The 23,253-nt window shown below is 42.4% G+C and overlaps 3 protein-coding genes across 4 annotated transcripts in view; 1 reads left to right on the top strand and 2 right to left on the bottom strand.

The window, feature by feature from the left end:
• Positions 1-1,963, bottom strand: part of slx4ip (SLX4 interacting protein) — a 62,172-nt gene extending 60,209 nt beyond the window's left edge. The window contains exons 1-2 of the mRNA XM_029119770.2: positions 1,893-1,963; positions 1,336-1,412 (exon numbers count right to left, since the gene is read on the bottom strand). Of these exons, the coding sequence (XP_028975603.2) occupies positions 1,336-1,362 (27 nt within the window). The 5' untranslated portion in view covers positions 1,363-1,412; positions 1,893-1,963. The remainder of the gene's footprint in view (positions 1-1,335; positions 1,413-1,892) is intronic.
• Positions 1,964-2,203: 240 nt separating this feature from the next.
• Positions 2,204-6,420, top strand: mkks (McKusick-Kaufman syndrome). Of its 2 annotated transcripts, XM_010902828.4 has the most exons (6): positions 2,205-3,247; positions 3,876-4,080; positions 4,280-4,467; positions 4,859-4,969; positions 5,118-5,440; positions 5,580-6,420. In XM_010902828.4, exons 1-6 carry the CDS (start codon positions 2,453-2,455, stop codon positions 5,740-5,742), a joined length of 1,785 nt encoding a protein of 594 aa, XP_010901130.1. In that variant the 5' UTR covers positions 2,205-2,452; the 3' UTR covers positions 5,743-6,420. The 2 variants fall into 2 exon arrangements, with proteins under 2 accessions (XP_019901830.1, XP_010901130.1); XM_020046271.1 differs by lacking the exon at positions 5,580-6,420 and having other exon boundaries at positions 2,204-3,247; positions 4,859-5,025; positions 5,118-5,357.
• A 4,502-nt stretch (positions 6,421-10,922) lies between these two features.
• On the bottom strand, positions 10,923-16,905 carry srd5a2b (steroid-5-alpha-reductase, alpha polypeptide 2b). Its single transcript, XM_020046309.3, has 5 exons — positions 16,599-16,905; positions 12,792-12,955; positions 12,571-12,672; positions 12,039-12,189; positions 10,923-11,298 (listed from the first exon to the last, which is right to left on the bottom strand). The coding sequence occupies exons 1-5, from the start codon at positions 16,886-16,888 to the stop codon at positions 11,232-11,234; spliced, it is 774 nt and encodes a 257-aa protein (XP_019901868.1). The 5' UTR covers positions 16,889-16,905; the 3' UTR covers positions 10,923-11,231.
• Between the last annotated feature and the right edge of the window lie 6,348 nt (positions 16,906-23,253).

Here is a 23,253-nt window from a genome sequence, read left to right as displayed (position 1 = left end):
GTGACAGTCTGAATCAGGGTTTCTTAAACCTCTAAAGTGTACAACATGTTAGGCTGTCCAGCTGCTGCTTTGATGCTCTGCCTACAAATCTATATAAAGAAGTTTTTAGCTGCTTGGCGATAAATCTAATGAAAATAGTAAACAACTCTTCTATCTAGCAATTTTTCAAAGGCCTTAAAAACAGCAGACATTAAGCCTCTGCTAAAAAATACAAACATAGTGTAGCCCAGACTCTTGTGAAATCAGCAAATACAGACCTAAACAAATTTAGCCTTCATAGGTACAATCATGCGAAAAACAAACATCTATTTTGGCCTCGTCACAGCACTGTGACTGCCCTTGTTAAAGTTTTAAACATTTTTAAACACGGATTCTGCTAAAATGTCAATCCTAATGTTATTGAACCTTAGTGCAGCGATTGACACAGTTCACCATACAATACCGCTAGACAGACTGGAAAACTGGGTTGGCCCAAAATTGATTCAAATCATATTTACATCACTGTCTTATTTGTCCCCATAGGCAACTATGTGTGAAAGAGAACTGGCTTGATGTGGAGCTCCGCAAAGCCCAAACCTGAGGATTCTTTTATTCAACATTTATATGCAACTGCGACACCAAAGCGTGCAAAACAACAAAACAGCTTATCATAACTATACAGATAACACCCAACTTTATATAGCTCTCTCATCTAGTGACTATGGTCCCAGAGACCCAGAAGCTGTGCCAGATCCGTGAATAAATCAATGAATGGATGTACCAGAAGTTTATTCAACTAAATAAAGCTAAAACTTAAATAATTGTCTTTGGTGCCAAAGACAGGAGACAAACAGTCAGTTATTACCTTGATGCACTGTAAGTTAGAAATTGTGGGATAATTATGGATACTGATCTGAATTTCAATAGCTACATAAAACTAATAACAAAAGCAGCCTATAAAAGCATATCTATAATTGGAGGATTCTTGTCCAGACAAGATCTAGAAAAACGTATCCAAACTTAGGTTGGTCTACTGTAATTGCCTTTTGGTGTCCCAAAAACATCCCTCACAAATTGCTGCTCATTCAGAACGCGTGTGCTGGCGGAAGAAATAAACCTGAACACATGACGCCAATTCTTAGGTCTCTGCATTGGCTTCCTGTAGCTAATATCATTGATTTTCAGATATTGCTACTACTGGTTAGGTAAAAGTGTGTGACCAAACTAAAGTTATAGGCTACACACGTATGGATTATTAATAACGTGAGTTTTCTCTAGTTTTTAGCACCACCTACAACTTCATACGGATGTTCTGTAGCTGTTTAAACAAATGTTGAGGGTGTTTTTTCCACGTACCTTTAAAACAACCTTGCGTTGAGACATTATTGTGTGGGTACTGTAGCTACCCAGTTGTGTTTGTAGTTGTGGCTGACCTGGAAAAAAAATATATATTCATTTCATTAGTTTAGTACTGCACTATACACCTAATATAAAATGCTTTTAAAGGTATTCTGTCGAAGAGGATTTATTTGACAGTTTGTGTGATTCCAAGAAGTTATTCCTCTCAAGCTGGTTTTGACTTATATTAGATAATTAGATATCACATTACAAAATACGACATTCAGTTTCAATTGCTAACTACTTATGTTGACATAGAGGCTTGCTTTGATTTCTAATATTGTTTTAAGACGGCTGCATACAAACTAGAAAAACCTGCATGCTGAAGAACATTACAAGCTAGCCTAACAGTTCTAGCTACTTAGTTAGCGGTTCGATTTTAAAGTCTTGTTCGTCTTATATACAGTCGCTACACTACTGAGAAAGACAACAACTGTTACTCCGTTCCCGAACTTTAATGTACCTGGCTACAATTAAATTTAACGTCGTTTTATAACACTTTACAAGCTTCATACCAACTCGTTTTCCGCCAAATGTTTTGAACGTTCCTCACGTGACTTGGGGAGTTACTCAAGCTATGTTTGCTGTCATAGAAACGGTTGGCCTGGAAGAGATTACGCCTGTGTTGCGCATTATGTAAATTATAGGAAAGCATATACAGTATACAGCAATATATAAGGCATGTCATTAATACAGATTTAAACGCACATCCTACATAATTTATGTGCTTTTATGTCTGAATAAGATGATTTAAACAATTTATTGTTATGGATTCTATTCAGGCATTTTATAGTCCGCCATGTAAAGTGTTCGGATCACTGCGCACTGTTGGTGTTTGTATCGCAACTCATTCAGAGTAAACGTGTAGCCCGACAAAAAAGGGGCCACTTAATGTCATAGAGTTTTAATTCCGAAGGGAGGTACCTAACAGTTGCATTCGAACAAGAATTTAGCAGATCATTTCGAATATGCTAGTATAAGTTAGCTAGCCAGCCATGCAAAAATGCTGCCATCATTTTTCTGTGTATTGTCTTCAGCTTCAACAATTTGTGCGTGAATTAATGAGTAGCTAGTCATGGCTAGGCTTAGCAAGAAAACGCCGTCGGTATGCACGGATAACCCACTGAGCAAAAGTGAAGTCAATCGCAAAATTACACTAATGCGTGAGATACTCGATTCTTCTTTCGGTCCGAATGGAAGACTGAAGCAGATCCACAACAACGTCGGAGGTCATGTGCTGACTACTTCCACCTCTTCATCTTTGCTTCAAGCTTTTTACTCCTCGGAGCCGTTACTGAAACTGATAAATGCGTCTATTCTCAATCACGTATCTCGGTTTAGTGACTGTGGCCTGTACGTTGGGATACTGTGCCTTTCCCTCATTAAGCATGTTCAAGAGTCTGATTTGAGACCGAGCGTTGCAATCTCAATGAACAAGCACCTACTGGAGCTATGTACCAGTTATCTCAAACACGAGGACTGCAACTGTAAAGTGACAATTGACTTAGGGAGCTGTCGTAGCTTGGTGACACTAGCCAGGAGCGTCATCTCCAGCAAACCAGGCAGTATGTTGACTGAAAAAGAAAAACAGCATATAGGCACACTGACTGTCCATGCCTTCCTTCTCACTGTCCCTGATGGCGAGACATCAGACACTGTTCGTCTAGGTAGGACTGTAATGGTGGCCATGGAGGGCCAGTCTGTACTTGACTCTGCAGTGTTCCATGGATTGTTGGTGGATGTCCCAGACGTTCTGCTTCATTCCATCCATGCTGAGAGAATAACACTGAGACCCGGTCCCTTCCGATTGGCTCTCTTCTCAGTGTCTCTTTCTGGGGATCTTTCTGCCCTTGGCAAGGGGTCCCTGGAGGTAATATACTTTTTACCCATGCAAATAACAAAATCTTCCCAAAAAAAGTATATACTGCCATTTATCATTTGTATTGTAACTTTAATATTTAGTTTATTTATCAATTTCACAATGCACATTTCAGTGTTATGAGTCTCAAGAGTGTTGTGCTATTTTTCAGCTTTTTATTAATTAATTATTTGAGGAGTTCACTTCAGGTCTAGTTGGAGAATAGACAGGAGCATTTGAAGGTCAATAAAAGACTGCCTTAGTTGGATGAGCGGAGTCTTTAGCCTGTATTCTGACTGTGGTCCCTGAACATCCCATGACACTGACAGTAAGAGCAGTGGTGTTAAACCTGGTGCCACAGCCACACTTATAGTGACCAACACGACTGGTTTTAATTGGTTCAATCATCACCCTTCTTGACCCTGTAACTATTGCCCAGGTTTTGCAGATCGTGATCATTTGTTCTTAATTAACGTGCCTGATAAACCTGTATCAGAGCTGTTCCGTGAGAGGGCTGAATGTTTACTAGAAACTGCCTATTAGCCTCATCTGTATACAGGCTTACCTAATCATGACAGGGTTGTTATTTTGGAGGTACAGTAGACTAGGCTATAAAAAATTTGGATGTTGTACTTGCAAGGTGCCAAGTGGAGCCCCTGACCCAGAAGATGTGGTTCTGGAGCAGCTGCTGGGCCTCGGGGAGCAGGTGGTGAATAACCAGGTGGATGTGTTCATGTGTCAGAGAGTGATCCACCCGGTCCTACAGCAGTACCTCAGAAAGCATGGGGTCCTGGTCATAGAGCGACTCGGCATTGCACTCATCGATCCCATTGTTCAAATGACAGGTCATTTACTGATGGCTTTTGAAGCTCCTACTGTGGAGAATATTGTCTCTACACAATATACAAGGAATGTATTCCTCCATAGTGATCATTTACATTTCTGAGATGGTGCTATATCATTTAAGAACAAATGTATTTTTTATTCAGGCTAAACTTACTGGATTTCAGGAAGCCCTGGTTCTCAAATGGCCTTGTCTCCTAGGGGCTCAAGCGGTGGCTTCGTACCAGACCCCGATCTCTCCAGAGGCCTACGGCCAGGTCAAAGGTATCTGTGTACGGACTGTCGGACCCAGGATATTGCTTCACCTCCTGCCCCCTGAAGAACCAGCATCAACCATATGCACCATGGTGGTCTGTCATCGGAACGAGACGATGCTTAACGAACTGAAGGTGGGCAGGCTGACCCAAGACAATGATTTGGACCTTTGGCTGACATGGTATATTGGGACCTAGTGGTGTTTTACATTAGTATCCATCAACACAGTAATAACTGCCACAAACAGTGCCGTCTCTACTCTGATTTCATATACAAATGTGTACCAATCAATTTCACTTACAGCAACATTACAGTAACAAGTATATTTCAGCCCTACATGTAGCCCAAACATGATCACTTCAAAGAACATCCTAGTTTCTCTACATCAAATAAAAATGAAATTAGAGTGATTTAGGAGATTTTTGTTCATATTTAAGAATATAAGAATGACTCCCACTGTTGTAAGGCAATGATTGTGTTGTCGGTTTGTTGTAATAATCTGAGGCGTCTGTCTCTACGTTCCAGTCTGCAATCCAGAAAGCAGAGCATGTGTTGAGACTCACATTAAGAGACCCAGTGGCTCTGCTAGGGGGAGGATGCACTGAGACACTCCTGGCTGCCTACTGCAGAAACAAGGTTCACCAGCTGCCCCTTGAACACTCACATATCCAAGCTGTCTGGATAAAAAAAATGTACATAAAAATAACAGTAGCTGGTAGAAAGATAGTCACTGATTCCATCTGTGTTTGCTTATTTGTCACAATGTAATGTTATCCTGTCTCAGGGCACCAGCGAAGCCATGGACGCCTCATCCTCCATGGGAGTGTCTCGGTCAGAGTACCTTCTGGGGCTCCATGCTTTCTGCCTTTCCCTGGAGTCTGTGGCCCTGGCCCTGGATCACGATGGGGGAACCAGCCTCATAGACCTCACCCATGCCCACTGCTGGTACATACCCAGCGGTCAGGCCCCTCAGTCGGGTACTCTTCCCCTGGTTGAGACCTCCCAGTGGGGCAATGAGGCTCCACCCACCTGTGGGTGTGGCATAGTGGAAAGGAGGACCAGGCCTGAGCAGGGGATGGGGCTGGAGTGGACTCTGCTCAACTGCAGGTAACCTCAGCAGATCCATTCATATGTGGATATTAGGCTTTCTGGGTGTTCTCTGTGATGTTTGGTATTGTATTGTGGTATTGTGTGGATGAGGAGGTCCTTCTGTTTTGTTAACTGAATAAAGAAATGTGTTCACCAGGTACCCACCATTCACTCCTACTCCCCTGGTTGGAGACGCCACCTCTGCCCCTCAGCCCCGGGTACTAGACTCCTTCACAGCTAAATTCAATGCTCTGCAGGTTGCTGTGGAAACGGCTAATCTGATACTGGGCATCAGATTCATCATCCAAGATGTCAACTGACACCGTCTCTTTCTCTCCCTACTTGATTAATAATGTATTACAAGTATTAGGATTGTATACATTATTGGGGCATTTAGAAAAGGACATTGTTACTTTAACTTTATGGTGTGATCACTTTCAGGAATAGAGTGCATCATATAAAAGATAGGGTATGTATTTTACCCCTCCTAGAACAGGTTAGACATGGATAGTAGCCTTCAGGATCATTACGGCATCTGTTCCAACTTGAGCAACATCTTTGAGGCCGTCTCCATGTTAAATTAGTCTGTTTAGTAGAAAGACTTTGCTAATCCCTCCCGATGACAAGGTTTGAGTCATGATGACTTGACAAACTAGGTTATCAGGATAGTTTCGCCAATGACTTGGAAGTCACACCTAGTAGATTGCATTAAAATCCAATCAAATAGATACCTTCAATTGCAAAGTCCATGCTTGAATGTGTTTCTTAATAATAATAATAATAAATTTTATTTGGCAAACGCCATTCTGAACACTCAAAAACATCTGATATAGTAAATACAGCATTCACACATACAGGAAAAACTACAACCTGGTATCTCAAAGGACATCTTACATAGTAAACACAGCATTTACAGATACAGGAAAAATTACAACCTGGTATTGGTTGTAGTACAGTGGGGTGTAACAAAACATGTAAAATAAAACTACAGGTTAAAAGAGGTCTTTAGTAATTTATTAAAAGGCCTAACTGTCTGCGTGTCGAATGTGTGGTGGAAGCTCGTTCCAGAGCCTAGGTGCTGAGCAGGTAAAAGCCCTCGCACCCATAGTTGATAGATGGAAAGTGGGGGGTGACAAGAAGACCAGCAGAGGCAGAGCGGAGGGAGGGGACACAGCCAGGCAGGATGTCAGGGAGGTCAGCAGAGGCATGGCAGAGGGAGGGAGGGGAGACAGCCAGGCAGGAGGTCGGAGGTTATGGAGGGCTTTGTAGGTGAGGTCTTTTTTTTCCGGTAGAGCACAGGAAGCCATTGAAGGCTGATAAGAATGGGTGTCGTGTTCAGTTGATTTTGTATGAATGAGAATTTTGGCCACAGAGTTCTGAATCAGTTGGAGTGTGACAGAGTGGGTCTGAGCATGGAGAAGTTGTGGAGGTGAAAAAATTGTTTTCGTTTGTGATTCAAATGAAAGGGAACTATCCAGAGTGACACAGAGGCTTTTCACTTGACTGGTAAAGCGTTAATGGTGGTGTTGTGGTGTTTGGAGAGAATGAGCATGACCCCTCCCCCCCCCCCCCCCCCCCCGAGACCTTGACAGTTTCATCTTTTATACATGGAAAGCTGTTGCAGTCATATATCAGAGTTGTATCAACATTTCAACATGTGCAACAAGAAAACCGCCAGTGTTGATTGAAAATAAACCTGTTTCTCACTTCCTCTCCTTTTCACAATTATGAAGTTTCACAACCCAAAGAGCTGTACTGTGTAGAAGCTAATCATTTTGTGACTGTACTATATACGAGGATGTATGATTGGATTGAAGAGTGAAGAATTGTAAAGGTTTTGCTTTTGATACAAATTGACACTTAGGCTTTTCTGAAGTATTTCTAGTGCAAGAATAAACTACTGCCATTTCATGAAAAGAAATGGCAACCGTGCATGGAATATCGTGTCTTTAGTGCATTAAGGTGGAATTTGGCTCTGGTACGAACATACAAAGAAGATTAACAGCTAAAGTTTATAAAGCAGTGGCTTTCAACTGGTGGGTCTGAATCCACATTTGGGTTGTGGAAGCTTTTGAATGGGTTTGAATGAAGACGTTGATTCTTCTCCTGTCTAATAACTGATCGAAAGTGTTGAAATTAATGTATAATTAATGTGGTTTTAATGTGCTGTACAGGTATTAGTAGAGTGATTTGGCAGATTTTAAAGTCTCAAACAAGTGAGCTTGGGAACAATTCTCACCCAGAAATATGAGAAATGTTTAATTATTGACAGTGGAAAAGGTGGGAATGTTGTTTCTTTGTCTAATATAATGGCTAGATTGCCAGTCAATATAGCATGAACTGTTTCCCCGTTTTCATTTTGAACAAAAAAATTTATTTGTGTTTGAGATCTTAGGCAAAACTAGTTAAAATGCACTGATTTAAAAATAAAGTTGATCTTTACTGTCTAAACCAGTAAAAAAAAAACACCGATCTAAATATGAACTAGATCGTTACTGTCTAAACCAGTTAAAAAAAACACTGATCTAAATATGAACTAATCTTAACTGTCTCAACCAGTTTAAAAAACACTGATCTAAATATGAACTAGATCTTAACTGTCTAAACCAGTTAAAAAAACACTGATCTAAATATGAACTAGATCTTAACTGTCTAAACCAGTTAAAAAAAACACTGATCTAAATATGAACTAGATCTTAACTGTCTAAACCAGTTAAATAAACACTGATCTAAATATGAACTAGATCCCTATTCTCTGAAGTGGCTATATGAAGTAATTTTCTATTCTCAGTTTACCTGTGTGAAGTATATTCCTACTGTATAAAGTGTTTAAGTACATCTCTACAACCTAGTAGTGGCTAAATAAAGTAGGCTACAGTGAGGGGAAAAAATATTTGATCCCCAGCTGATTTTGTAGGTTTGCCCACTGACAAAGAAATGATCTGTCTATAATTTTAATGGTAGGTTTATTTGAACAGTAAGAAACAGAATAACAACAAAAACATCCAGAAAAACCCATGTCCAAAATTGTATAAATTCCTTTACATTTTAATGAGTGAAATAAGTATTTGATCCCCTCTCAATCAGAAAGATTTCTGGCTCCCAGGTGTCTTTTATACAGGTAACAAGCTGAGATTAGGAGCACATTAGGGAGTGCTCCTGTATAAAAGACACCTGTCCACAGAAGCAATAAATCATATTCCAAACTCTCCACCATGGCCAAGACCAAAGAGGTGTCCAAGGATGTCAGGGACAAGATTGTAGACCTACACAAGGCTGGAATGTGTTACAAGACCATCGCCAAGCAGCTTGGTTAGAAGGTGAATAATTGGTGCGATTTTTTGCAAATGGAAGAAAAACAAAATAACTGTCAGTCTCCCTCTGTCTGGGGCTCCATGCAAGTTCTCACCTCGTGAGGTGGCAATGATCATGAGAACGGTGAGGAATCGGCCCAAAAACTACACAGGAGGATCTCCTCAATGATCTCAAGGCAGCTGGGACCATAGTCACCAAGAAAACAATTGGTAACACTACGCCGTGAAGGACTGAAATCCTTCACAGAAGAAGCACATTAAGGTCCTGGAGTGGCCTAGCCAGTCTCCAGACCTTTATCCCATTGAAAATCTGTGGAGGGAGCTGAAGGTTCCAGTGGCTAAACGTCAGCCTCAAAACCATAATGATTTGCAAAAGATCAGCAAAATCCCTCCTGAGATGTGTGCAAACCTGGTGGCCAACTACAAGAAACATCTGACCTCTGTGATTGCCAACAAGGGTTTTGCCACCAAGTACTAAGTCATGTTTTGCAGAGGGGTCGAATACTTATTTCACTCATTAAAATGCAAATGAATTCATAACATTTTTGACATGCGTTTTTCTGGATTTATATGTTGTTATTCTGTTTCTCACTGTTCAAATAAACCTACCATTAAAATTATAGACTGATCATTTCTTTGTCAGTGGGCAAATACAAAATCAGCAGGGGATCAAATACATTTTTTCCCCCTCACTCACCATATATTCCTACTGTCAAAATGTCCAATTGAAATCTGTCTTTACCCAGGCTATGGTCTGTTCATAGTGCTGCCGTCTGGTAGATGTTACCAGAGCATCAGGACACACTTCCAGACTCACAAACAGTTTTTACCCCAATGCCATAAGGCTCCTCAACCAGCAACACTGACCTATTGATCACATGTACACTTCATATGCTCTGGTCACTTTCTATGGACATTCATGTACATTAGCACATTTTAATGCACCCATTTATAGGCACCACAACTCTTTTATTTAGAATATTCAAGATTTCTATACTGTCCATATTCTCATTTCTACACTCAACTAAAGGATTATTAGGAACACCTGTTCAATTTTTCATTAATGCAATTATCTAATCAACCAATCACATGGCAGTTGCTTCAATGCATTTAGGTGTGTGGTCCTGGTCAAGACAATCTCCTGAACTCCAAACTGAATGTCAGAATGGGAAAGAAAGGTGATTTAAGCAATTTTGAGCGTGGCATGGTTGTTGGTGGCAGACGGGCCGGTCTGAGTATTTCACAATCTGCTCAGTTACTGGGATTTTCACGCACAACCATATCTAGGGTTTACAAAGAATGGTGTGAAAAGGGAAAAACATCCAGTATGCGGCAGTCCTGTGGGCAAAAATGCCTTGTTGATGCTAGAGGTCAGAGAATGGGCCGACTGATTCAAGCTGATAGAAGAGCAACTTTGACTGAAATAACCACTCGTTACAACCGAGGGTTAGGGTTAGGGTTTGTGAATCCACAACAGCCACAACCACTCATCTCCACTACAAATAGGAAAAAGAGGCTACAATTTGCACGAGCTCACCAAAATTGGACAGTAGAAGACTGGAAGAATGTTGCCTGGTCTGATGAGTCTCGATTTCTGTTGAGACATTCAGATGGTAGAGTCAGAATTTGGCGTAAACAGAATGAGAACATGGATCCATCATGCCTTGTTACCACTGTGCAGGCTGGTGGTGGTGGTGTAATGGTGTGGGGGATGTTTTCTTGGCACACTTTAGGCCCCTTAGTGCCAATTGGGCATCGTTTACATGCCACGGCCTACCTGAGCATTGTTTCTGACCATGTCCATCCCTTTATGACCACCATGTACCCATCCTCTGATGGCTACTTCCAGCAGGATAATGCACCATGTCACAAAGCTCGAATCATTTCAAATGGGTTTCTTGAACATGACAATGAGTTCACTGTACTGAAATGGCCCCCACAGTCACCAGATCTCAACCTAATAGAGCATCTTTGGGATGTGGTGGAACGGGAGCTTCGTGCCCTAGATGTGCATCCCACAAATCTCCATCAACTGCAAGATGCTATCCTATCAATATGGGCCAACATTTCTAAAGAATGCTTTCAGCACCTTGTTGAATCAATGCCACGTAGAATTAAGGCAGTTCTGAAGGCGAAAGGGGGTCAAACTCAGTATTAGTATCGTGTTCCTAATAATCCTTTTGGTGAATGTATATTATTTGAAAATGCTTCTAGTAATTCATTTTGCTTTATATATTTCTTAATTACTACATCAATGTCACATGCTATGTCACAAACATTTCATTGTTCAGAATGAAGCATGTTGTTCGGTGCATTTGACAAATAAAAGACCTTGACTTTGACAGTTACCCTACTCTGAACAGGGGTTCATTCCAAATGGCTATCTATGTGTGCACTTTGTAGGGTGAGGTACCATTTGTTGCAAACCTGATCTGAGGTGCTATTTAAGAATCCCCCATCCTGTCGTTGGGATGAATAGGGGCTTCATCTGATCATCAGAAGATAAATGGAATCAGAGCCTTTCGTGACTGGGGGTAGTCTTTGAATGTGTTGTGGTAGTATCTGCAGCAAAGGGAGAGGAAAAGGCGGCACTGATCAGGAATAAATATTTGCCCTTGGATTTAATCTAATGTTATTAATTAACATCAATGTGAAACCTCTCAGAGCTAGAACACCTACCTGTGAAGGTGGAGACCCTGCCGTACCTGTGAAGGTGGAGACCCTGCCGTACCTGTGAAGGTGGAGACCCTGACGTACCTGTGATGGTGGTGTACCTGACGTACCTGTGAAGGTGGAGATCCTGCCGTACCTGTGAAGGTGAGACCCTGACATACCTGTGAAGGTGGAGACCCTGACGTACCTGTGATGGTGGAGACCCTGACATACCTGTGAAGGTGGAGACCCTGACATACCTGTGAAGGTTGAGACCCTGCCGTACCTGTGAAGGTGGAGACCCTGCCGTACCTGTGATGGTGGTGTACCTGACGTACCTGTGAAGGTGGAGACCCTGACGTACCTGTGAAGGTGGAGACCCTGACGTACCTGTGATGGTGGAGACCCTGCCGTACCTGTGAAGGTGAAGACCCTGGCGTACCTGTGAAGGTGGAGACCCTGCCGTACCTGTGATGGTGGAGACCCTGCCGTACCTGTGAAGGTGGAGACCCTGCCGTACCTGTGATGGTGGAGACCCTGCCGTACCTGTGAAGGTGGAGACCCTGCCGTACCTGTGATGGTAGAGACCCTGCCGTACCTGTGAAGGTGAAGACCCTGACATACCTGTGAAGGTGGAGAGCCTGACATACCTGTGATGATGGAGGGCCCTTGGCCCAATAAAGCACAGGGTGCAGAAGGCAAACGAGAAGCCTGTCATGGACCAGGTTGCTATAGCGTAGCCTAGCCATTCCACAATCTCGCCAAAGTAGTTGGCTCCAGACACGTACTCAAACAAACCCCCTGTGGATGGAAGACAGGACACACTGTCATTATGAGCCTGAAACTAAAGCCATTCCAGTTCCAATGCTGGTATCCTGATTCCAGATGTATTGCTGACTCCTATTATGTCATGGTGTTGTGGAGAGACTACATGAACATCTGACAATTTACGCAAAACGTGGGTTAACCGAAAGTAAATGGTAGCCTTGTCTGAGCCAGAACAGTTCAAAGGGCAAAAGCCCTGTTTCAGTGGCATGAGTCATCAGTTCTAATGTTCTCCATTCTCTGGACAGGATGCTTGACTGTTACTGTTGATAATCACCATGGGAGTTGGAGGTTACAGATGGGTCTGGCACAAGGCAGGCTAAACAGCTGGTGGGCAGGTCTTTTACATTTATCTACCTTTAGGGATCTTGTAAACAACTTCTCCTTGTTTTCTGAGGTTGCGTAGAAGATAGTCACTGTGGATGTTGATGGCCATTCCCAGGAGAAAGAGTGTTGAACCTAGTTGAGCAAAGAAAGCCCAGCTTGTAAGGTTAAAATACTTAGCCCAATGCTAAACTGACCCCTAAACTATGCTTTGCATGAGAGTTAAAATCAATATAAATGTGTATAGCTCACACCGATGACAAATCTGCAGTCGGAGGTCCACGTGGAGTTGTAACAGGCACAGTGCAGGAGATAGTGGCTTTGCGCAAAGCCGTTTAGAATGCAGAACATCCCTCCCTGAACCATGACGCGCAGAGGGAGAGGTCGTCCGCGGGTCATCACAGAGTACACACACGTCCTGGCCGCAGCGGGGAAAAGAGGTGAAAGAGAGGGGGGTATTTTATTTAATTCAGGAATGGACATCCTGAAGGACTCCACAGCGCATTCACAGTCCGTACATTTCACCCATAACCTTGGGTCAAATTGGAAGTCATTTCTCCCCCGATTTGTACACAACAAGTAAGAAATGCTTGCTGGTTTAACGCTGCAGAGTTAAAAAGTAGGAGTAAGAAATTGGAATAGCAAATGTAAAAAATCTAGGATTATAGTAAGTAAAGAATATGCTGCAGAGCGTCCTCTCGTTTCAGTCAAGAGACCCTGGTAACACCTGCTCTGCTTGCAACGCAGTGGTACAAAGACCTGACTGTGATGCGAGATGCTGGAGTCTTTGTCTATTTCGAGGCCTTCCTGTGTGTTTTGGATGCAACTGCCACACCAAGCGAGAACACACCCAGGGATGCAGCTGACGACCCGGGCCAAATTGTTTCAGCCTCCGGAGGAGAAAGAGGAACCAACAAGCCTTCTTCAGATTCATGTTTGTTTCTTGATGCTGGGCGTCATGAGGAAAATGGAGCCCTCAATTCACTCCACTTCCGACCTGTTTCCTGTAGTCCACAGTTCCAGTAGGCGAGATGGATGATGCTGGTGTAGTTCACAGCTGAGTAGAAGAACAGGAAAGGGCGAAGCAGTCCTTAATGTTCTCCATCTTCTGGTCAGGATGCTAGACTATAGTACAGCAGGATAGATATTAACTAGTAGGATAGATATTAACTAGTAGGAGAGTTTTGGCGAAAACAGAATGAGAACATGGATCTATCATGCCATGTTACCACTGTGCAGGCTGGTGGTGGTGGTGTAATGGTGTGGGGGATGTTTTTTTGGCACACTTTAGGCCCCTTAGTGCCAATTGGGCATCGTTTAAATGCCACGGCCTACCTGAGCATCGTTTCTGACCATGTCCATCCCTTTATGACCACCATGTACCCATCCTCTGATGGCTACTTCCAGCAGGATAATGCACCATGTCACAAAGCTCGAATCATTTCAAATTGGTTTCTTGAACATGACAATGAGTTCACTGTACTGAAATGGCCCCCACAGTCACCAAATCTCAACCCAATAGAGCATCTTTGGGATGTGGTGGAATGGGAGCTTCGTGCCCTGGATGTGCATCCCACAAATCTCCATCAACTGCAAGATGCTATCCTATCAATATGGGCCAACATTTCTAAAGAATGCTTTCAGCACCTTGTTGAAACAATGCCACATAGAATTAAGGCAGTTCTGAAGGCGAAAGGGGGTCAAACACAGTATTAGTATGGTGCTCCTAATAATCCTTTAGGTGAGTGTATATTAACTAGTAGGATAGATATTAGCTGGTAGGATATATATTAACTAGTAGGATAGATATTAGCTGGTAGGATATATATTAGTTGCTAGGATAGATATTAATTAGTAGGATAGATATTAGCTGGTAGGATAGATATTAACTAGTAGGATAGATATTAGCTGGTAGGGTAGATATTAACTAGTAGGATAGGTATTAGCTGGTAGGATAGATATTAACTAGTAGGATAGATATTAACTGGTAGGATAGATATTAACTAGTATGATAGATATTAGCTGGTATGATAGATATTAGCTGGTAGGACAGATATTAACTAGTAGGATAGATATTAGCTGGTAGGATAGATATTAACTGGTAGGATATATATTAACTGGTAGGATAGATATTAACTAGTAGGATAGATATTAGCTGGTAGGACAGATATTAACTAGTAGGATAGATATTAGCTGGTAGGATAGATATTAGCTGGTAGGATATATATTAGTTGGTAGGATAGATATTAACTAGTAGGATAGATATTAGCTGGTAGGATAGATATTAACTAGTAGGATAGATATTAGCTGGTAGGATAGATATTAGCTGGTAGGATATATATTAGTTGGTAGGATAGATATTTACTAGTAGGATAGATGGCACCATAGTGGTTTGGTTGGTTGTTGTCTCCTGAGGTAAATGTTCTCTGCTTCTCTTCCTCTTCTGGTTCTCTGTTATTTAGGGCCTGGTCCAGAAGTACAGCCTGTAGAGTTGTCAAAGGGCCTGATCCTTTCCCGGGTGATTTTCTGATGTTTTTCTCGTTCATAGACACAATTTAGCAAAAAAAGAAGAGCAGGACGGGAGTCAATAAATGTTGCTATCTACTGCAACTCCATCTTCTACATTTTGGATTCAGCAGGGAGTATGTAAATGTCTTGACCGTGGAGGAACAAAACAGAATTCCGACACAATGGGATGATAACATATTCAAAAGTGCCCAATCCAATCAGGTACCAGGCTAACAGAGTGGTTCCAGATCCTTGAGGCAGTTCACTATTCATTCCTGAGGGCGATTCTAGACCAGTGTTTCTCAACCCTGCTCCTGGGCGTCCCCCTGCCCTGCATGTTTTAGATCTCTCCCTGCTCTGTCACACCTGATTCAAATGATCAGCTCATTATCAAGTCCTTCATGAGCTACATCAGGTATGTTAGGTATCTAAAACATGCAGGGCAGGGGGCGTCCAGGAGCAGGGTTGAGAAACACTGCTATAGATGTTGGATTATTACATTAGGAGGTTCTTCAATTTCTCTCTCTCTACACACACACACACATTTAAACAAACACAAACAATAGCACACAAGCAAGAACACACACGCAAGTATGAATCTGTGCACATAACAAGCAAATTCACAGTTCTCTCTTTTCTACACACAATAAATACATTTAAAAAGATACCAACCAATCAGCTGACACACTGTTCTGACAGACACACATTCCTAAGTACTTGCTCCTAGGGGTCTTTCCACAGTCCCCAAAACTAGAATGAACGCACAATGTTATTTTAAAAACCACAACAACAACAGTTCACAGTGCAACACTGGTCCTATTTCCAGTTTCAGGTTTCAAACATGAATGTTAGATGCTTTAACTCATCAGTTATATCTACATGGTCTCGAATCTAAAATACGACTATAAGAAACCGACTATAGTAAACAGAACATGGTAAAAGACTATGAGAAACAAACTACTTTGAGAAAAAGATTCAAGGTTCAATGTGGACCTGTTTATTTTAAAAATAGGTCTAAAACCTAACATGATTCCGGCAACTGTCTCAGTAGAGCAATAGATTGCAAGGCTGTTTTATTGTACTCTTGGAGATTGTGTAACACTTTGTTGTGTAATGTTATCTGCTGTGCTGTGTGTTTACAGAACATATGAGCTTAAGACATACAGGACTAGTTGGGGATTACTAGGGGGACAAACGGCTTTGCACATTTTTATTTAACCTGTTTGTTCAAGGTTGACTCTATTACTTTTGCTATATTGTACTATTTTGTGTGTGCTACCAGTTGGGCAGTGTAATGAATTTAAGGTAATAACACCAGCAGAATTTATATTAATGAAAATGTAGTAAATTCCATGTAATTAAAAAAATTATAAAAACATTCCCAGCCAATACTAATGAATTTACCTGACAAAATTAGAAAAGGTGTTTGTGTTGAGAAAACTATTTCACAAGAAACATGTCAAACATACCCTTAATTGCATATTACTCAATTACCCATTCCTTACTCTAATGAACAACATGTGTTTTATAATGTTGTTTATGTGTGTGTGTACCTCTGAAAATAGTGAAGACAGAAGGTCCCCAGGAGCAGAAGTGTGCCGATGTTGGACTCTCTATGGCTAGTAGTCATCGTTGTCATCAGTACAGGCACCAGAAGGGAGGGTAGCTCCTGGATGAACCAGGCCAGCCTAGCAGGCACCGTTCTGGGCATGGTAGTGGAGTAGAACACGCCCAGGTAGCGTCCGTAGGGGGCCTGGGTCCGTCCCAAACACACCAGGTGGATTATTCCTGCCAGAAATAACATACCACTCAGGACATGGATCAGCAGGGTCCAACAGTGCATCCTGAATCACAAGGGTCTCAGTCTCCTGGGATCTCAGTGGTGTGGGTCTCACTCTCTTGGGATCTCAGTGGTGTGGGTCTCAGTCTCCTGGAATCTCAGTGGTGTGGGTCTCAGTCTCCTGGGATCTCAGTGGTGTGGGTCTCACTCTCCTGGGATCTCAGTGGTGTGGATCTCAGTCTCCTGGGATCTCAGTGGTGTGGGTCTCACTCTCCTGGAATCTCAGTGGTGTGGGTCTCAGTCTCCTGGGATCTCAGTGGTGTGGATCTCAGTCTCCTGGGATCTCAGTGGTGTGGGTCTCACTCTCCTGGAATCTCAGTGGTGTGGGTCTCAGTCTCCTGGGATCTCAGTGGTGTGGGTCTCAGTCTCCTGGGATCTCAGTGGTGTGGGTCTCAGTCTCCTGGGATCTCAGTGGTGTGGGTCTCAGTCTCCTGGGATCTCAGTGGTGTGGGTCTCACTCTCCTGGGTCTCAGTGGTGTGGGTCTCAGTCTCCTGGGATCTCAGTGGTGTGGGTCTCACTCTCCTGGGATCTCAGTGGTGTGGGTCTCAGTCTCCTGGGATCTCAGTGGTGTGGCTCTCACTCTCCTGGGATCTCAGTGGTGTGGGTCTCAGTCTCCTGGGATCTCAGTGGTGTGGGTCTCACTCTCCTGGGATCTCAGTGGTGTGGATCTCAGTCTCCTGGGATCTCAGTGGTGTGGGTCTCACTCTCCTGGGATCTCAGTGGTGTGGATCTCAGTCTCCTGGGATCTCAGTGGTGTGGGTCTCACTCTCCTGGGATCTCAGTGGTGTGGGTCTCAGTCTCCTGGGATCTCAGTGGTGTGGGTCTCACTCTCCTGGGTCTCAGTGGTGTGGGTCTCAGTCTCCTGGGATCTCAGTGGTGTAGGTCTCACTCTCCTGGGATCTCAGTGGTGTGGGTCTCACTCTCCTGGGATCTCAGTGGTGTGGATCTCAGTCTCCTGGGATCTCAGTGGTGTGGATCTCAGTCTCCTGGGATCTCAGTGGTGTGGATCTCAGTCTCCTGGGATCTCAGTGGTGTGGGTCTCAGTCTCCTGGGATCTCAGTGGTGTGGGTCTCAGTCTCCTGGGATCTCAGTGGTGTGGGTCTCAGTCTCCTGGGTTTCAGTATCCATCCAGGGTCGGGGTTGACCAACTCCAAAATATTCTAAGTGGTCTGCATGCAAAGTTTTTTTTATCTTGGTTTTTTGGGGCTTTTGGCAGACCTGGGCTGAATAATAAGTACAGATGTTTCGGTATATGTACCAGCTTCTTCAGAGTCTCAATGTTGATGCGGGACACGGGCGGAGGAACTTCTCTATCTGATGTCTCCCACTTTCTTTCCCTCAAAGCCTTGGTCTTGGGTCAGTGTTCCAAGGTCACAGACAGAGAGGCAGACACGCTCACAAAGACTGATGCCTGGCTGTCTGTGTCGCTACAGCAGGGCTGACCAGAGGAAACAGCTGTCCTAATCCCTCCCCTAAACACAGAGATGTCCGTTAGCCAAGTACTATCTCTCGGCTGCCTGAAACTTGAGAATACTACAGAATACTGTAGCTCTTTCCATTCTATCGCCTATCCTGTGTGTGTGTGAGAGAGAGCGGGGGGGGGGGGTCGAGTCATGAGTTCATGTCAGGCTTTCACGGGTCACAACTACATACAGCAGGAGAGTGAAGAGGAGCAACAAGTTTTCCAATGTTCTCAGCAACAGACATCTTCCATCAAACATAAGCTGGGACGCTTCCTTTGCTCTCCGGCATGATTTCAATCATTAAATGGTGATTTATCATTTGATCTTTTTGGTAATTTCATTTATGAGCCAGAGACAAAAATAGCTGATGGTGATACCAAAGGATCCATTCCATCCACAATAACGTTTTAATACTGTGCCTGACACTTTATTGGCCTTTGTCACTTTCCATTCTGACAGATTTATGTAAGCTGTAAAAATATCTGTAAAGTTATAAACTGGACAGGTTTTAGTTACAGATTATTCCCATGAATCATACTTTGAACACAGATTCACCAGGTAAACAGCCCACAATGCCAAACAACATGTTCCTTAGGCAGACATTAGTGACTGTCATTTGGGCCGGTCCATCTTCAGCCCAGCGGGCCTGTTTCAATTTCATAGGTTTTACTGTTTGGCTTTGGAAGGGAATGGAAGGCGCTAGAGTTTTACCTCTTCACCTCAATGGAGGACTGAGCAACAGGAACTGACTGCTCTCCAACTCTACCAACCAATGTCTCTTGTCACAGCAGCTGGCCTTGCTGACCAGTACCATGAGTCTGGAGGTAAATCAATAACCAATGACATGTCACCACCAATATGTCATTACCGCTCAGAGGATGTTGTGGGAACCTTTGGAATGTAAGCTGGACTGCTCTGCCGAGGCTTGTGCTTCTCAAAACATATACCGAAATAACCTGACCCCAACACACCAGACCACTGAAGTGTTCTATTCAAACCCTGTATGACATAGATATAGGATCTAGTCATAAGAGAGACCTACTATCAGAGACATTGCCCAAACACATTACAATTCTATGACTACAGACAGACAGGCAAATAAAGAGGCATCCAGATGTGGTCTCATTTGAATGACAAATCTGTTTCCCCTTGTAACTCACGATATTCCTGGGTGAAGAGTTCAGACCCGGTCCAGTGTTCTGGCTGAGTCCTTTGTCCCTATAGGGCACCGTTGACTGGCCCCTTATTCATTTTCAGAGAAGCTGACCCAGAAACCAACCGTCCAGACAGTATGACCCAACCAATCCTGCCCTCTGTGTAATTCTGAATATTTCTGATGGGTTGGTGAGCAGCCTTTTTCCAGTTGTAGATTTTTGGGTTAAGTCTAGTTTCCAACAAACCCATTGGGCTGGAGGGTTCCCCTTTGATTCCACACAGAGAATCTGAGAGACTATAATTGCACTCTATTATAATCTAACTTTAGTCTCACCTGTTCTGTCCTCTCTCCCAGGCTGTCTCAACAGTATTCTTGTAACATCACATTGTTTTACACTATATAACATTACATCACATTATACTACATCATATTGGCTCACATTTAATTACATAATAGTACATCGCCTTATATTATATTACAGCACATTACATTATACACCCCTGTTTCCAAAAAAGTTGGGATGCTGCATAAAATGCAAATGAAAACAGAATGCAATGATGTGCAAATCATTCATCCCTATATTTAATTGAAAATAGTACAAAGACAACATAGTGTTGAACTAAGAAATTGTATTGTTTTTGGAAAAATACATGCCCATTTTGTATTTGATGCCGGCAATACATTTCAAAAAGGTTGTGACAGGGGAATGTTTACCACTGTGTTGCATCACCTCTTCTTTTAACAACACTGTAAGCGTTTGGGAACTGAGGAGACTAATTGGTTTAGTTTTTTGAAAGTGAAATGTATTCCCTTTCTTGCTTAATATAGGATTTCTGCTGCTCAACAAGTTCTGGGTCTCCTTTGTTGTATTTTAAATTTAATAATGTGCCAAATGTTTTCATTGGGTGACAGGTCTGGACTGCAGGCAGGCCAGTTTAGCACCCAGGCTCTTACTATGGAGCCATGCTGTTGTAATACAAACAGCAGATGTTGTCTGGATGGCAGCATGTTTCTCCAAAACCTCTATATATTGTTCAGCATTAACGGTGCATTTACAAATGTGCAAGTCACCCATGCCATGTGCACTAATGCACCCTCTTTTTCAAGGGACCATAAGGAATTGGACAATTGACTCAAAAGCTGTTTCATGAACAGGTGTGGGCTATTCCTTCGTTATTTCTTCATCAATTAAGGAGGTAAAAGGTCTGGTTTGATTCCAGGTGTGGCATTTCCCTTTGGAAGCTCTTGCTGTGATCCCACAACATGCTCCAGATTAGACTTTGCCATAAGACATCTTAAAAAGGTAAGTGAAAAGGTATTCTGGAATAGCATTCTTTGGACAGATGAAACTAAGATCAACCTGTATTAGAATGATGGGAAGAAAAAAAGTATGGAGAACGCTTGGAACGGCTCATGACCCGAAACATACCATAACTGTAAAACACAGTGGTGGCAATGTGATGGCATGGGCATGCATGGCTTCCAGTCACACTGGGTCACTAATGTTTATTGATGATGTGACAGAAGACAGAAGCACCCAGATGAATTCTGTAGTGTATAGGGATATATTGTCTGCTCAGATTCAACCAAATTCAGCAAAGTTGTTGGATGGCGCTTCGCTTTACAGATGGGCAATGACCCAAAACATACTGCAAAAGCAATCCAGGAGCTTTTAAGGCAAAGAAGTGGAATATTCTGCAATGGCTGAGTCAATCACCTGATCTCAACCCGATCCAGCACGTATTTCAGTTGCTGAAAAAACATAAGGCAGAAAGACCCAAGAACAAACAACAACTGAAGACAGCAAAGCATCAGAGACAAAACCCAGTGTTTGGTGAGGACCATGTGTTCCAGACTTCAAGCAGTCAATGCCTTCAAAGAATTCTTAACAAAGTATTAAAAATTAACATTTTATGATTGTTAATTTGTCCAATTACATTTGAGATCCTGAAATAAGGGGACTGTGTGTGAAAATGGTTGCAATTCCTAAACGTACAATATTTTTGTTCAACCCCTTGAATCAAAGCTGAAAGTCTGCATGTCAATTGGTTTTCAGTTGTTCAATTTCAAATCCATTGTGGTGGCCTACAGAGCCAAAATTAAGAAAATTAATTGTGTCCAAATATTTCCAGTTTTTTTTATAAAAAATGACCCATGTTTCATTAGCTGAAATCCCAGACATTTTCCATATATGGACAAAGGGTTTTATTGTCTTAAATTCTGCAGACAAATTGGTTTACATCCCTGTTAATTAGTATATTACTTTTATCAAGACAATCCATCCACCTGGGATAACTTTGGGGGATACGACACTTTGGCAGTATGGCAGACCGGGCCTTCAAACAACAGACCAGGTGTAACCACGCCAGCCCGGGAGCACCAAATGCTGACGCTTCCACTACTACTGCCCCGTTTCAGCATGATAATCCACAAGCCCATGTCATAATGATATGTACATGATTCAGGGAAGCTGAAAATGTCTCAGTTCATGCTTGGCCTGCATACTCACCAGACATGTCACCCATGTTTGGGATGCTCTGGATCAAAGATATATTTGATGAACAGATGCATTTCTGTATTCCCAGTAATGGGAAATCTATACATTAGGGCAACATTCCTATAAATCGACTGATTTGCTTATATTAACTGTAACTCAGTCCAATTTTTTTAATTGTTGCATGTTGCATTTTTTTAAAAACTAGCCTGGACTCCAAACTGTTAAACATTTCTGACATATTAAATTGTTGGCACATTGACTTCATAGTGTTGCATTAATCTGTTTTGAGAAACTTAACAATTAACAAAAATGTCTTAAGACTGTTGCTTTTTATAACATGAATCCTTCTTGTAAGGGGAGTATATGCTTAACCTTTTGGCTCGTGGCCCAGATAAAACAGATATGAATACAGAGAATGTTGTAAAAATGTCTGATAATGACCCCAGGGGAAATATAACCATTAATTGTGCTGCCTTCCAGACTTTGAAGAACAAATCTGGTCATAGGAGGAAACATTTGTAACCTGAGAACAAAAAACTCCAAAGTAGTACTTAGAATTAACAGAGAGGGATTTTAAGGCTCTGTGAATCAACACAACAAAAGAACATTTAAAACATGAGGAAAAAAAATATCAATTTCAACCATCCTGAAAGGGAAAAGCCGGTTTAGCTGAGACAGATTTAATAGAACAATGTAGATGGATGCTGCAAAATGGAACTGATGTTATTTCTACATCAGAGGCATCTTTTGTTCTGTGTAACATATATTACTGGTGCACATCCTATGATGTCCTATATTACTGGTGCACTTCCTGTTATCTAATATATTGTTGGTGTACATCCTGTGAGGTCTTATATTACCGGTTTGGGGCAGACTCCAGGAGTACAACAGCCATAGAGCTATGGTGGATAAGGTAAAACACCACAATAAGCTCTACGGTCTGAATGTTAATTATAATGTATGGAGGCTATAGTGTTATAACGACACTGAAAACCATATACCACTAATTGTTCAACTTTAATTAAACAGATCAAGTCTAACAGAGAAGACAATGTCATCTCTTGTAAATGAAGCTGTATGGGTAGATGTGTACTGATTTGTTCGGAGGTGTTCAGGGTCAATGTGTGCTGGTCTGTGCAGTGGCGTTCAGGGTAGATGTGTGCTGGTCAGTGCAGTGGCGTTCAGGGTAGATGTGTGCTGGTCAGTGCAGTGGCGTTCAGGGTAGATGTGTGCTGGTCAGTGCAGTGGCGT

The sequence above is a fragment of the Esox lucius genome, chromosome 5, assembly GCF_011004845.1.
Source record: "Esox lucius isolate fEsoLuc1 chromosome 5, fEsoLuc1.pri, whole genome shotgun sequence".
Classification (NCBI taxonomy): domain Eukaryota; kingdom Metazoa; phylum Chordata; class Actinopteri; order Esociformes; family Esocidae; genus Esox; species Esox lucius.
Note: the sequence above shows the minus strand (reverse complement) of the source record. Positions and strands in the feature narration are given on the sequence as shown.